Consider the following 15,114-nt stretch of genomic DNA (forward strand, 5'->3'; position numbering starts at 1 on the left):
AAAACTAAAATATATTATCTTAGAAAAATAAAGAATAAAGCCAATGACTTAAAAAAAAAAAAAAGAATTATCTGAGTGATTTCAGATGTTTTGTGGGGCCAGCACTAAAAACACTAATGTCCACCACTACAAGTGTGCCCTCTATGAAACACATGTAACCATCTGCCAGGCCTCCCCAGCTGGTAACCGCTTCAGTCCTGCTCACTGAATGAATTGTCCAATGCCTATTGATATGGACCACCGTTGCTAATGCTGTTGCCCCAAGAATTATAAAGTGAAATAAAGACAGGTCCTTTATTTGGAGATGTAAGCCAGGAGAAGAAAGCCACAGACTGAATCCCCATCATTTCCATGGAGAGCAAAGGTAAAGAGTTGACAGTTTCCCTTTGTCCCAAGTCTGTACTTAATATCCTGATTGGGTATCGATATTATTCGTAAGTGGAATTCTTTTTTTAATTTATTTCATTTTCCTTGCAGCTGATCTAAGTGTACAAGTTTATTGCTTCCTCAAAAAGCTTTGATTTTACCCAGTTTTTTCCATGAGTTTGAGTCTTAAGCTAGATTTATTTTTTTGGTAGAAGATATCAGAAAAAATAAGACAAATGCTAACCTAACTACAGACCATGTCCACTAAGAAATACTTTTACTATATATGGTAGAGAAGGAAAAGAATGGAGAAAATCATTTATTGGGCACTAATACATACTTCAGTCATTCATTTCAGCTTCCAAAGTCTTGCCTTCCACTCTTATCCCAGAACTAGTAGCTAAAGCCAATAGGTACTACATTAGTCTAACTGGAAATGAACAATTCATAACTTTGTAAGTGTGTGACTTATTTTTGGGATTACATAAAAATAATTTAGCTTCATTACAAGGAGCCCCCTCCCCTTATCATAGAATGGAAATGTCAGTGTAACAGGAATATAAGGGGCCTTTCAAGGCAAAGATTCACAGTGAATTGATGTCTTCCTGGTTCTAGGAGAGATGCTTAGCAAGAGGATTAGCAGTTGATGAGCCCCCACTGCTGGGCACTGTGGGGATAACCTACGGAACAGAGAAGCTCTGAATCCTGCAGTTGTATAAATTGAAAAACATGCCTTTCATTATTTCACCTTTATAAAATACAGGGCCAGTTTTTACTACAGAATAGATGACTTTTTTCCCCAGGAGTCACTCTGTACAGAACGACTACCATAGCTGGCATCAGACTCACTAAGCAAAGCAGAAGAATCTTGAGTTTCTTAGAGAAAGTCAAATCAAAGAGGAACGGGCACAACCTGGTCAACTAAATCAGGTACTTCATTTAATTCATTCACAAAAACCCATTTGTGCTCAAACTAGTCCAAGCCTCCTCCTAGGAAGAAATGACTCAAACATCTTAATAGAATTAAACCTGGAACTTTACTTGCATTGATTGGAACTCACCATCATTTGCTTATGAAAGGGCTGCAAAATAGGTCGGTCTGTGGATCAAATTTTATTTATAATGAATTCTAAGGAATCTGTGCCCCAATCCACTTAATAGCAGAAATTATGTTTCATGAAATGGGTGTTAAAATGGTATTCCATGAAGCTTGGAAGTACTTTGGCTACATTGTTTAATTATTGTTATTAATAAGGGTCATTCTGTCTTTTATCATAAAAGGGATCAAAAGAAATAGAACTTGGCTTCTATTAAAAACATTGCCAGTTGGGGAAAAACATGATTTTTTTGGTTTGTTCCTATCACTCTCACCCTCTCCCACTCCCTGCCAGATGCCATGTCTGATGTTGTCCTTTCCTTCTGTCCTGATGTATCTACTTCTGGGACTTTCCAGACTTATTTCAGATTCCTTCTGGGTAAGTATTGCGAGTTCTAAAGTGTTTTAATAACAATAACTAGGGCTGTATACTTACATTTATTATGTAGGACCCAGGCAAGAGAAGGAGATAATACTCTCCAAATTTGTTGGTTCTATAAGGGCAGATATGTTTTCTGTTTTGGACTTCTACAATTACATTGGGTAACGGATTTCCATTCTGATCAAAAACTTGACCCTTTACACCTGCAAGACAAAAAGAGCATTAAATGTTAATACCGTGTTTTATGACATGAAATAAATTCTTGTAGTTACTTAAGAAAAATATGCCCAATATTTATTAAGTTGTTTTGATAATAACAATAAAGTATTTAAGGGAAGGTAAACTGTTTCAAAAAATTGAGATCTAATTGTCATATAACATTATATTAGATTCAGATGTATAACATGATTTATTTGTGAAATGATCACCATAATATATCTAGTTAACATAATTCAAAATTTTTTCTTGTGATGAGAGCTTTTAAGATTTACTCTCAGCAAATTTCAAATATACAATACAGTATTATTAACTGTATTCATTGTGCTAAACATTAAATCCCCAGGATTTATAACTGGAAGTTATACTTTTTCACCAGCTTCACCCATTTTAGCTGCCCCGTGCTTCTGGCAACTACCAATCTGTTCTCTACAAATCAGTAGGAATTTTTTGTTTGTTGTGTTTTTTAAGATTTTATTTTTAAGCAATCTCTACACTATATATGGGGCTTAAACTCAACCCTGAGATCAAGAGTTGCACACTCCACTGAGCCAGCCAGGTGCCTCTGTTTTTTTTTTAATTCTACATAAAGGTGATCATATGGTATTTGTCTTTCTCTGTCTGACGTTTCACTTAGCACGATGCCCACAAGGTCCATCCATGTTGTTGCAGATGGCTGGATTTTTTTTTTTTTTTTTTGCATGAAGAAAAAGTGATGTGCATATATACATTTTCTTTATGTGATCATCATTAGACCCTGAAGTTGCTTCCATGTCTTGGCTATTGCAAATAATGCTGCAGTGAATGTGGGGGTGCAGATATCTTCTCAAGTTAGTGTTTGATTATCTTAGGATAAGTACTCAGAACTGCTGGATCATACTGTGTAGCTCTTTATTAATGTGAGGAACCTACATAGTGTTCTCCACAGTGACTGCACCAGTTTACATTCCCAGCAACAGTGCACAAGGGTTCTCTTTTCACATCCTTGTCAATACTTGTTTCTTGTGTTTTATTTTTAGCCATTCTGACAGGTGTGAGCTGATGTCTCATTGTGGTTTTGATTTGCGTTTCCCTGATGATTAGCAATCTTGAGCACCTTTTAATGTACCTGCTCGTCATCTTTGGAAAAATACCTCTTCAGATCTTCAGCTTAATTTTTAAGTTGGATTGTTTGGGTTTTTTTGTTTTGTTTTGTTTTGTTTTGTATGTTTGTTTTTTGCTGTTGTGTTGTAGGAATCCCTTATATATTTTGGCTATTAACCCCTTACCAGATATATGATTTGGAAATATTTTCTCCCATTCGATAGGTTGCCTTTTCATTTTATTGATGATTTTGCTGTGCAGAGCTTTTTAGCTTGATGTAGTCCCACCTGTCTTATTTTTTCTTTTGTTGCCTTTGCTTTTTGGTATCAAATCCAAAAAAATAATTGCCAAGACTGATGTCAAGGAGCTTACCACCTATGTTTTCTTCTAGGGGCTTTATGATTTCAAGTTGCATATTCAAGTTTTTAATCCATTTTAATTTTTGTGTATGATATAAGACAGTGGTCCAGTTTGCTCAGCACCATTTATTGAAGAGACTGTCCTTTCCCATGTATACTCTTGGCTCCTTTGACATAAATGAATTGACCATATATGCCTAAACTTATTTCTGGGCTCTCTATTCTGTTCAATTGATGTATGTGTTTGTTTTTATGCCAATATCCTACTGTTTTGTTTACTATAGCTTTGAAGTATAGTTTGAAATCAGGAAGCTTTGTTCTTCTTTCTCAGATGGCTATTCAGGGTCTTTTGTGGATGCATACAAATTTTAGGGTTGTTTGTTCTCTGTGAAAAACACTTGGAATTTTGATAGGTATCGTACTGTGTAGATTGGAGTTGTATGGACTATTTAACAATATAAATTTTTCTAATTAATGGATTATCTTCATTTATTTGTGCTTTTAATTTATCAAAGGTTTATATTTTTCTGTGTACAAGTCTTTCTCACTTCCATGGTGAAATTTATTCCTAGGTGTTTTACTCTTGTCAATAATGCAGTTTTAAATGGGATTGTTTTCTTAATTTCTCCTTCTGATAGTTTGCAATTAGACTAGAGAAATACAACAGATTTTTGTATATTGATTTTGTATCCTGCAACTTTACTGAATTTATTAGTTGTAACAGTTTTTTGAGAGAGTCCTTAGGGTTTTCTATATGTAGTATTGTGACTTGCAAATAAGTGAGGGTTTTACCTCTTCCTTTCTGTTTTGCATGCTTTTTATTTTTCTTACCAAACTGCTCTGGACTTCCAGTACTATGTTGAAAAAAAGTGGTGAGGGTAGGTGTCCTTGTCTTGTTCCTGATCTTAGTAGAAAAGCTTCTACTGTTGATTATGAGGTTAGCTGTAGGCCTTTCATATATGGCTTCTATTATGTTGAGGTACATTCCCCTCTATACCCACTTTGTTGTTAGTTTTTCTAAACGGATGTTAAATTTTGTTAATTTTTTTTTCTTCATCTATTGGGATATTATTTTTATCTCTCATTTTGTTAATGTGGTATATCATGTTGATTGATTTGTGGATGCTGAGCCACCTTTGCATCCCTGGAATAAATCACTTCATCAAGGTCCTTTGAATGTATTGTTGAAGTTGGTCTGCTAATACTTTGTTGAGGATTTTTGCATCTGTGTTCATCAAGTATATAGGCTTGTAATTTTCTTGTAGTGTTGTTGGTTTTGCTATTGGGGTAATGCTGGCCTTGTAAAATGAATTTGAGAGTTATCTCCTCTTCTGTTTTTTGGAAGAGTTTGAAGAGGACTGGTATTAACTCTTCTTTAAATGTTTGGTAGAATTCACCAGTGAAGCTATCTGGTCTTGAGCTTTTGTTTAAATTAGGAGATTACTGGCATATTTTTTATTAGTTAGTAGTAAAAGGTCTGTTCAGATTTTCTATTTTTTTTCATGATTCAGTCTTGGTAGGTGTATGTTTCTATGGATTTAATGATCATCTAGGTTGTCTAATTTTTTGATGCACAATTGTTTAGTCTTTTATGATCCTTTGCATTTCTGTGGTATCAGTTGCAACATCCCTTTCATTTCTGAGTTCTTGCTCTCTTTTTCTTGGTGAGTCTAGCTAAAAGTTTATCTTTTCAAAAAAAAAACAGCTCTTAGTTTTGTTGATCTTTTTATTGTCTTTTTAGTTTTTATTTCAATTATTTCTTCTCTGATCTTTGTTCCTTCCTTCTAATAACTTTGGGCTTAGTTTGTTCTTTTCCCCTGAGTTGAGAACAAACTAAGTTGAGGTGTAAAGTTAGGTTATTTTAGATTTTTTAAAATTTTAATTCCAGTAAACATACAGTGTTATATTAGTTTCAGGTGTAAAATATAATAATTCAACAATTCTGTGAGATCTCAGTTTCTTAGTGTTGGCATTTATCCCTATGAACTTCTTAGAATAGCTTTTGCTGCATCCCGTAAGTTTTGCTATGTTGTGTTTTTATTTCATTCGTTTCAAGGTTTTGATTTTTCTCTTTTGAGCCACTGATTGTTCAGTAGCATGTTGATTCACATCTGAATATTTGTGAATTTTCCAATTTTCTTCTAGTAATTGATTTCTAGTTTTATACCACCATTGTTGGAAAAGATGGTCAATATGATTTCAGCTTTGTAAACTTATTAAGACTCATTTTGTGGCATGACATAAAATTTATCCTGGAGAATGTTCCATGTGCACTTGAAGAAAATGTATATTCTGCTGCTGTTGGATGAAATGCTCTGTGTTTATTAAGTACAGCTGGTCTAACGTGTCGTTTAAGGTCAGTGTCTTCTTAGTAATTTTCTGTCTGATCGATCCATTGGTGAAAATGGAATATTAAATCCCATTACTGTTATTATATTGCTGTCTATTTTCCCCTTTAGGTCTGCTAATATTTGCTTTATATAGTTAAGTACTCCTATATTAGGTCTCCTTATTGGATTGGCTCTTTTAGAATTATATAATGACTTTGTCTCTGATCACAGTCTTTATCTTAAAGTCTGGTTTTTTTTTGTTAATACAAGTATAGCTATCCCAGCTTTCTTTTGGTTTCCATTTCCATGGAAAATTTTTCCATCCCTTCACTTTCAGTCTGTGTGTCCTTTTGTCTTGAAGTGAGTCTTGTGAAGGCAACATACAGATGGGTCTTGTGGTTTTTTTTTTTTTTTTTTTTTTTTTTTCTTTTTCCTCCATCCAGCTACTCTATGTCTTTTGATAGGAGAATTTAGTTCATTTACATTATAGTCATTATTGATAGGTATGTACTTATTGCCATTTTGGTAATTGTTTTCTGGCTGTTTTATAATTCCTTTGTGCTTATTCTCTTCCTTTGTAATTTGTTGGATTTCTAGTGTATGCTTAGATTCCTTCATCTTTTATGTATCTATAGGTTTTTGCTTTGTGGTTACCTTGAGACTTACATAATACAGTCTACTTTAAGTTGATAATAACTTGATAGCATTCTAAACCTTTGCATGTTTACTCCCTCCAGCCCACATTTTACATCTTTTTACCTTGGGATAAACAAATTATTGTAGCTATATATTTGCTTTGTTTTTTAATGCTTACAATAGTTTTATAAGTGATAAACCCACTACCTTTACAACATTAGATTATTCGGAATTTTATTAAATATTTTTTACCAGTGAGGGGGGTGGGGCGGAGGGGTGGTGGAAGAGAGAGAGAATCTTAAGCAGGCTGCATGCCCAGCACAGAGCTGACATGGGACTCAATCCTATGACCCTGGGATCATGATCTGAGCCAAAATTAAGAGTCAGATGCTCACCTGACGGAGCCACCCAGCCACCTCTTCCAGTCTTGGAGGAGTGGTCTTTTGTGGATGAACCTTATAATTCAACTCTGCCCTAGCTCTTGGTTGTTTCTCAAACCTTTGTGTTTGTCTAAGCAGCCTACTTTATTCTTAGTAGATCCCAGTAGTTGAAGTTGTGCCAAAACCTGTCAGTACCTAGACTGAGGCTGATTAGAAGCCAGACCTTCAGGCAGAGGCTCTTAAAGTATCCAAAAAACCTTTCAGGGGGAAGACTGAGGACTGGATGTGTCTCCCTGCTCCCTTTACACTGAGCCCTGGGGTGGTAGCCAGTTAAGAACTATTTGTTTGCCAGTGTCCTGTTGAACCCAGGAACACGAACCCCACTGGCTACCAGAGCTACCAAGAGGTACCAGACGCTTGCATAAACTCCTTTTTGGGAGACACTGGTGACCTGGAGGGAGAGAGAGTGCACACATGGTGTCTGCTGGCCTCCATCTTTGGAGAATATTTCAGTAGACCCCTAGATGTATGTTAAATCTAGGTGTCTGCCCTTCAGGCCAAAGCTTTAAGAGCAGCAAATAGGCCTCTTTCACAAAAAAAAAAACAAAAAAAAACAACCCCAAAAACTGGGCATCTTTCAATTGGTGGGCTCTGCACAAGGCCCTGGCAGGTAGCTAACTGAATCTGTGTGAATCCTTGAAGTTCGATACAGCCTTGAGGGTCTTGTGGATGCAAGTCCCATGGCTTTCAAAGCGAGGTGTTTTGAGGGATTGTCTCTTTGGTGTAGCTCTTAACAATAGGGTGCCAAATATGGGGTTCAAACCCTTTGCAGCTCAGGGAGAAGCTTGGAGGTGTAAGTTCCTTCCTGATGTGTGCCTGCACCAGGCACGGGGGTGTATGGCAAGATCGTGTCTCAACCTCTCCCACTCGTTGCAATATAGTTTTATTCTCCCTCACCCAATGTGTAGGAATGGCTCAGGTAGTTTTTGGGTTTCTTTCAGAGGAAATTGCCCCATATGTAGCTGTAGATTTGGTGTGTCTGTGGGAGGAGAGGAGTTCAGGATCCTCCTACATTGCCATCTTGAACCAAAACTAGGAAAACTTATTTTTGGATGTAACTTAAAATACAGTCAGGCTACCAATTGTATTTATAGGCTAAATCTGTTGTCAAATATTCCATTAATAACACAGATTATCAAAATGAGAGAACACAGATGACAATCTAAGTCCATTCCCTTCCTTTCCAAGTTGTCTACTCAGTCACCAAACTACTATGACATTGCCCTCAGTGGATTCCATTAAATCCTAAACTAAAAAATGCCAGTGTATTTACAAAAGGGGGTGGGGAGGTGCCTGGTTGGCTCAATCAGTGGAACATGTGACTCTTGATCTTGGGATTATGAGTTTGAGCCCCATGTTGGGTGTAGAGATTACTTAAAAAATCTTTTTAAAAAGGCCAGTGTACTTATAATAAGATACTTATCTATGCAAGGGACTTAAGAGTTTTGTCTCCTGGTCAAACTACATGTGAAACAATTATAATCCCAAGATTGCTTGGAATCATGGAACTGATTGAAGGTGTCTTATTACTAACAACAGGAGTGAACATTTAGTGACCAGTTAGTATGTTTCAGGCTCTATGGCAAAGTGCTTAATGTGCATATTCTCTTTGAATCCTCACATCAATATTATCACAGTTTTACAGATGAGGAAACTAAGGCTTTGGATTATTAACTAACCTTAAACTCGTACAGCCAAGTGGTACAGCATGGCTGTAAATCCACACTAATCCCCAGAGCCCCCACTGAATCCAGGACCACACCCCACCCCTCGAAATTTCAGGAGTACAGTTGACAAAGGCCATTTATATTTAAAGACTCTTCTCATTTTGGGATTGTCTCCCCCACCCTCTCTTTTTTCAAGTTTTTTAAGTATTTTGAAAAAGAGACTCTTCTCATTTTAAATGTTACTTTTCACCTTCTAGTTTGCTCACTTAATGACAAATCATCTTAATGACGTAAGACTCCACAATGAAAAAATGACCCTGAACTATCCCCAAACTATCTACTTTGTAATTATTTACTAGAGCAGAAAAATATGAGGCACATACTAGTTTCCTTCAGAAAAGTTTAAAATGAAACATCTTTGTCTCAAACATTAAACAGACTTCTGGTTGACCCAAGTTGCCTTTTACTTTCTTTCCTAATTCTTGACTCTTCATTTTTCCCCCCAGAGAAGGAATTACTAAATGTTGTATTTCCTTCTAGTATTTTCAGAAGACATCAGCTATGTTAACCTCAATTTTCATGTAATTTGTTCTTTTACCTCTTCTAAAAGTTTCATTTACTTCTCTGACTTGGTATTTATCCTTTTGGTCTTTAGGTAGTACCCAACCACAAACATCAGTCGTAAGTTAGTAGCCTGATTATGCATTTATTCATTGGGTATCAGTGCCATTATTCTTTGAAGAGATACTTCCATCCTGCCCTTCTTAGGAAGTCCTTTGACACATTAGGTAAGTACAGATATGTCCCGTCATCACAGCTTTGTGTGACAGAAAGAACCCAGTCAAGTCTCAGTGTAAATCCCAGTTCCTAGGACTCTGTTTCATCACCTGTAAAATGGGGGTGATATGTACCACCTTCCAGCCCCTTCTATTGGTGCAGGAGGCCTTTCCTTCCCAGACAAGGTAGGCCGGAGACTTCCAGATGGGTCAAAGTCTCAGAGGCGTCTTAAGCAAGTGATGAAGCTAAGCCAGTGAATGCAAACACAGCTTGACAAATACCAGTACTTTCTTTAAACCACAGTAATACCCCTAAGAAGGTGTTTGCTCCCATCATCCCTAAGCAAAGATATTCTTTGGCTTCCTACTACATACCAAAATTGAGAGAACTTTTCTATCCAGTAACAGTAACCACACTGTCAATATTTTGAAATCGGTTTTCATTATTAAATTAGAAAAAGAAAATGCCTGCCTCTGTCTTAAACCACAAGGGGGCAGGGTTGATGTGCTTTATATATACTTTTAAGTAGATTGTGCATACCTGATTATAGGGACAGGCAGATAAATACTCTTTATAAAACCTAATGTAAATGGACTTGTAAGCCCTCCAAATTAAGAATTACTTAACATGCTATAATTTGCATGTTAAGTGACAGTTTATAAAGCTCCTTCGTTGGCATTAGGTCACCATGATATTTCAGAGCCCACCTTAATTCAGTGCTTAGCAAATAATTTTTACTGCTAGACTGAAATTCCAAAAATAGTGCAGTTATATGGAGCATATTCCTTGTCCAGCTTGCAGTCACGCGTTGATGTTGATGGAGGAGAAATTTTACAATAGGCAGAGGAACACATTAGAGGTAGAAATACAGTAGAAAGGCTAAATGTGCCTCGTGATGAAAATCTAGTGGTGAAATACCAGAATAGTAATCAGGAGAAGACCCAAAACAAAGCTTGATGATGTGAAAAAGGAGAAGGACCCAATAATCTAAATAAATGCTAATAATGACTTTTTAAACATCTCATCACAGAGAATCAGCCTACTTCATGAACTGGCTGAGACATTTGACACAGCCCTGTGAATTCACCACTAATCTGTGCGCTTGTGTTTCTGGGTGGGGAGGGAGTGGGGGGAGGGTGCTGGAGGTTGGGGATAGAGGTATGAAAGGAGGGAGGGGCATCCATTTTAGGGATATGGAACCCAGAGAAGCCCTTAATTGTCCTTGCACTCAGCCCTGTACCCCCTGTGCTTCTGACTCTTCCCTTCCTCAACTGCCTCTGTCTCTTTAGCAGGTGGAAAGCTTTTGCGTGAAGCACGCAGAAAATTCCAGGAATTGTGCAGCTATATAGCAGGCCTATGAGGCAAACCTCTTCAACACAGACACACACCTTCTACTTGGGCTTGATGGGGTAGCATAACTATTGTGCCAATTTCTGATATGTTTCTTCCCCCAAGCCATATGAATGGAGAAAACTAAACTCTGGCAATGCAGAAGAGCCTTCCACACTCTGCCCAAAGAGACACAGCCTGGTTAAATACATTTGAACTCCCTGAATCCATCACTATCACAAGCAGTATGATGGCTTTTAAAGCAAGGTCCCTGAACCAGCAGCAGCATCTCCTTGGGAAAGATTAACCAGTCAAGGCACACTAAATCAAACTCTGGGGATGTGTTTTAACAAACCCTCCAGCGAGTCTGCCGTACATGTTCGAGAACAAACACTCTTGCCACATTTAGCCTGTCTATGACAAAGGCTAGCTAGCTGTCAAAAACCAGACTAGATTGGGAAGGTTCCCAGGACCAGATCATTTGGCAGAGTTGCAGGCTGTGAGGGGTTTGAAGCTAATGGTGCCAGGTCACCAGCCCAGGACTAGAAAAAATGCAAAATGGCATGTTCAGGGTTCTCTGGATCTATGATATTGTGTGACAAGTGGCAAGCAAACTTGGCATTTTCTAAACGGGTGATGATGTAACAGAGTCATAACCTGTTTTCCTGGATCTCTTGCCAGATTTCTAGGGCTTCAACATGTAAAATGTGAAGTACTGTGGATTTCATACCCCTACACTGAGTAGCATACCTCATGCTCTCTCTTATATGAACTGACAAGCACTGTAACTCTCACATGCTGCAGATATTCATACAGAGAAAATTCTTCATCATTAGTTCTGGTACTAAAAATGAGGCTGTACCGAGAAAACAAACAGGGACTTGCATTTTCTCAACCCAAACATTTTGCCAGATGCCATGTTTTGTGTTAAGAGGAATTAATAAGAAAAATCTTACAAACCTAGGTGCACCTGTTTTATATATTCAATCAATGAGGCTTTGTTTTTATTCCAGAAGAATGGAAGCTTCTCCTCATGAGGATATTTACAGCACGACAGCTCCAATGTAATTTCAAAACACTGGGCCCAGATGTAGTTGTAATCTTGCATTCCACCTAAACACAAGCATATTTAATTTTTTAAGGTCTAAAATTGGAACGGAGTCAAGTATCCTGTACCTTGGGGACAAATGAATCCGTTGCAAAGAAAGTACATTTAAACAGGAAAAGATGAATTTGACAGATTAGCATATAAAGTCACGGCCTGCCATTTTATTACCCAGGCATGAACAGGCAATCCTAAATGTTCCCATATGGGTAACTGGATTAGAGCTAAGGTTCAACTGTGCATCAAAATCAACTGAGGGGCAGGGGAAGGGTCAGCCTTTTTTTTCCCCCCGATCATACATTACAAAAAGGATTCATCAATGTACATTTCTTCTGTGAAAATCATTTTAAACTGAGAGTGATACTTCTAAAAAATGTTTTTGCAAACCATTGATAAATACACATGTAAGCTAAGTATACTCATTCGGCGGAATAATAGTGGCTGGCATTTAGTGAGTGTTCACTATTACCGGGCACCGTTTGAAGAGTTTGTCGCCCGTATTTTACAGATGGGGAAACAATCACATACGGTAAGTAATGTGCCAGTGAAGGCCGAGCCCAGAGCACAGGCTGTCTTGTGGACCCCGTGCTCTTATGACACCAAACTGCTTCAGGGATCAAAGAAAGGCTGCTGTGCTAACTCTCGGGAGAGAAGGGACCCAGGCCCCCTTGCGTCCGGGGCTGCCGTCACCTGTGCTCAGTTTCTGGTTCTTACCTCTGAAAACCCAGTTTTCAAAAGGGTATAATCATATTTCCTATCTTCTAAGATGCAAGATTTTCATATTTTAAAATCTCTGAATTGGATGTGTCTTAAATTTGATGGCTAAAAACCATCATTGTGGCATGAGTTTGGCCAGAAACATTTGTTTTTTCTTCCTTGGTGGTACGGTGTATTTTCCAACCAGTGGCATCTTGGATTTTGAAATATGGTAACTTTGAAGGAAGGACTTTCAGCCAGATTTCAACTTGTTGTACTTGATATCTGCCTATAAAATACATATTCTCAATTCCATCAGGATATTTCGGAAGTACTGAATTAGAAAAAAACTCATACTAAGAAAATAGTCAAGATACATCAAAATATTATCTAGATTAATATCTATATAGATCTAGATTCTAGCAGGAAGAATTTCTATGTCCTTTCTAGATCCTTTACTCACCTTCTAAGTTTTGTATTTCTCTCTGAGATCATTTTCACCAAGAAATAGAAAACAGAAAAAAGGACGAGAATAATAAAACAGAAGCCCTTGGCTGGACGGCTCTCGGACAGAAAGAATTTAAATGGCAAAACAGGTGTACAGGGCACGCAGGGGTGAGGATGCTTACGTGTGGAGAGTGTGTGCGCCTGTGGATGAGGCACGCCGGGCCCCGAGGACAAAACCTCCAGGCTGAGCCAGGATGCTGTGTTCTAAGCTCCTCAACGTAGCTGGCTCTGCCTGTGTTTTCCCTCAGGAGACACAGCCGACACACAGCGACACTCGGAAACAATTCCCAACGGCGACACCAGGTTCCTAGCTAACCTCCCGCAAGCACACCTGGATGTGTCTGGAAGGTGACAGACGGCGGGCGCTCTGCCACAGGGCGGGAGGGAGCCCTGTCCTCCCTGGGGGAGTGCTGAGCAGGGACTAGGCTTACAGGGCGGGGCGCTGTGCCTTGTCCAACAGAGAGTGGGGGTGCGGTGCTGTCTCGCTGGCCCTGCAGCTTCCAGTCGTGGTCTGTGCTAATTCCCATCACCTGGAAAGCTGGCAGAGACACACAAGTACCAGCTTGTGCAAGGCTGACGGTCTGTGTGTCCACAGTGACGACTGGGAAAGTGGCCTATCACCCAAGTATGGCCTACGGCCTGCTAGAGGTAGGTCTCAAACGGGGCCCTCTCTGCTGAGCAACGAGACCCCCTTCCAGCCCCCCGTCTCCCCTGGCTCTTCCGCCCTAGGTCCCTCCGTTCTCTCAGGCCCCTGACTCGTGTGAGTTCTCTTACACCCCTCGGCTTCTTCTCCCATTCTTCCTTTTGACAAGAATTATCCCCCCTCCTGTGACCCCCACAAGGCAATCTCCTCCCCTCTCTCACCTGGCCCTCCTGTTCCAAGGACAGAAAAGTGAAAGCATGCCCTCACTGCCCCCATACCCGGCTGGAAAAGCACTTTTGTTTAGCGTGCAAAATGGCTTTAAGATCAAGAGATTTCTGGAGAAACGGGAACCCTCTTGCACTGTTGGTGGGAATGCAAATTGGTGCAGCCACTCTGGAAAACAGTGTGGAGGTTCCTCAGAAAATTAAAAATAGACCTACCCTATGACCCAGCAATAGCACTGCTAGGAATTTACCCAAGGGATGCAGGAGTACTGATGCATAGGGGCACTTGTACCCCAATGTTTATAGCAGCACTCTCAATGATAGCCAAATTATGGAAAGACCCTAAATATCCATCAACTGATGAATAAAGAAATTGTGGTTTATATACACAATGGAGTACTACGTGGCAATGAGAAAGAATGAAATATGGCCCTTTGCAGCGACGTGGATGGAACTGGAGAGTGTGATGCTAAGTGAAATAAGCCATACAGAGAAAGACAGATACCATATGTTTTCACTCTTATGTGGATCCTGAGAAACTTAACAGAAACCCATGGGGGAGGGGAAGGAAAAAAAAGAAAAAAAGAGGTTAGAGTGGGGGAGAGCCAAAGCGTAAGAGACTCTTAAAAACTGAGAACCTGAGGGTTGATGGGGGGTGGGAGGGAGGGGAGGGTGGGTGATGGGTATTGAGGAGGGCACCTTTTGGGATGAGCACTGGGTGTTGTATGGAAACCAATTTGACAATAAATTTCATATATTGAAAAAAAAAAGATCAAGATATTTCACGTACAAGTTCAGCTTATTTTACAAACCGGAAGATCTGGCAATAGCTGGATCCCACTGGCGCGTGGCCATAATGAGCTGGATCAGCCGCTGTCCTTGTTAAATGCCGCAGAAGCATCACATTTCTCCAAGGTCTTCTCTACTCCCTCCTGCACCCTGGCTTTACAGTATACCTCTGGGGTACGCTGTACCTTTTCTAAATCTCTCCTTTTTATTCTAATATGCTGCCACCACAATTATTCATTTGCACGTGGCTCTTCCTGTTAAACTTGAGGGTAGGGTCTGTGTTCTGTCCATCTTTCTTGGCACAGTTTCTGGCTCAGAGTAGGTAAATGCTGAACAAGTATCTATCTGAACATCGCTCAGTCAGTCACCCCCCACTGCTTTTGTGACATTAGCTGACAGAGATGCAACTGGAGGGACCACACCACCTAACAAACTTTGACAACTGCTGGGGTCCACAAAAACCAGCTGG

General features: G+C 39.3%; 1 protein-coding gene and 1 long non-coding RNA gene across 8 annotated transcripts in view; one reads left to right on the plus strand and one right to left on the minus strand.

The window, feature by feature from the left end:
* The window catches only part of CPM (carboxypeptidase M), an 83,301-nt gene that overhangs the window by 4,225 nt on the left and 63,962 nt on the right, over positions 1-15,114 (minus strand). For all 6 annotated transcript variants that reach the window (XM_053226471.1, XM_053226472.1, XM_027071282.2 and 3 more), the window contains 2 exons: positions 11,642-11,794; positions 1,899-2,047 (listed from right to left, as the gene is read on the minus strand). In XM_053226471.1, coding sequence (XP_053082446.1) covers positions 1,899-2,047; positions 11,642-11,794 — 302 coding nt within the window. The remainder of the gene's footprint in view (positions 1-1,898; positions 2,048-11,641; positions 11,795-15,114) is intronic.
* LOC113602822 (uncharacterized) lies at positions 134-12,095 on the plus strand. Of its 2 annotated transcripts, XR_003424350.2 has the most exons (5): positions 134-364; positions 1,170-1,296; positions 1,758-1,841; positions 9,231-9,363; positions 10,642-12,095. It is a non-coding gene; the product is annotated as an uncharacterized LOC113602822 (long non-coding RNA). The 2 variants fall into 2 exon arrangements; XR_008300335.1 differs by having other exon boundaries at positions 9,231-12,095.

This window comes from Acinonyx jubatus, chromosome B4 (assembly GCF_027475565.1).
Source record: "Acinonyx jubatus isolate Ajub_Pintada_27869175 chromosome B4, VMU_Ajub_asm_v1.0, whole genome shotgun sequence".
Taxonomy (NCBI): Eukaryota; Metazoa; Chordata; class Mammalia; order Carnivora; family Felidae; genus Acinonyx; species Acinonyx jubatus.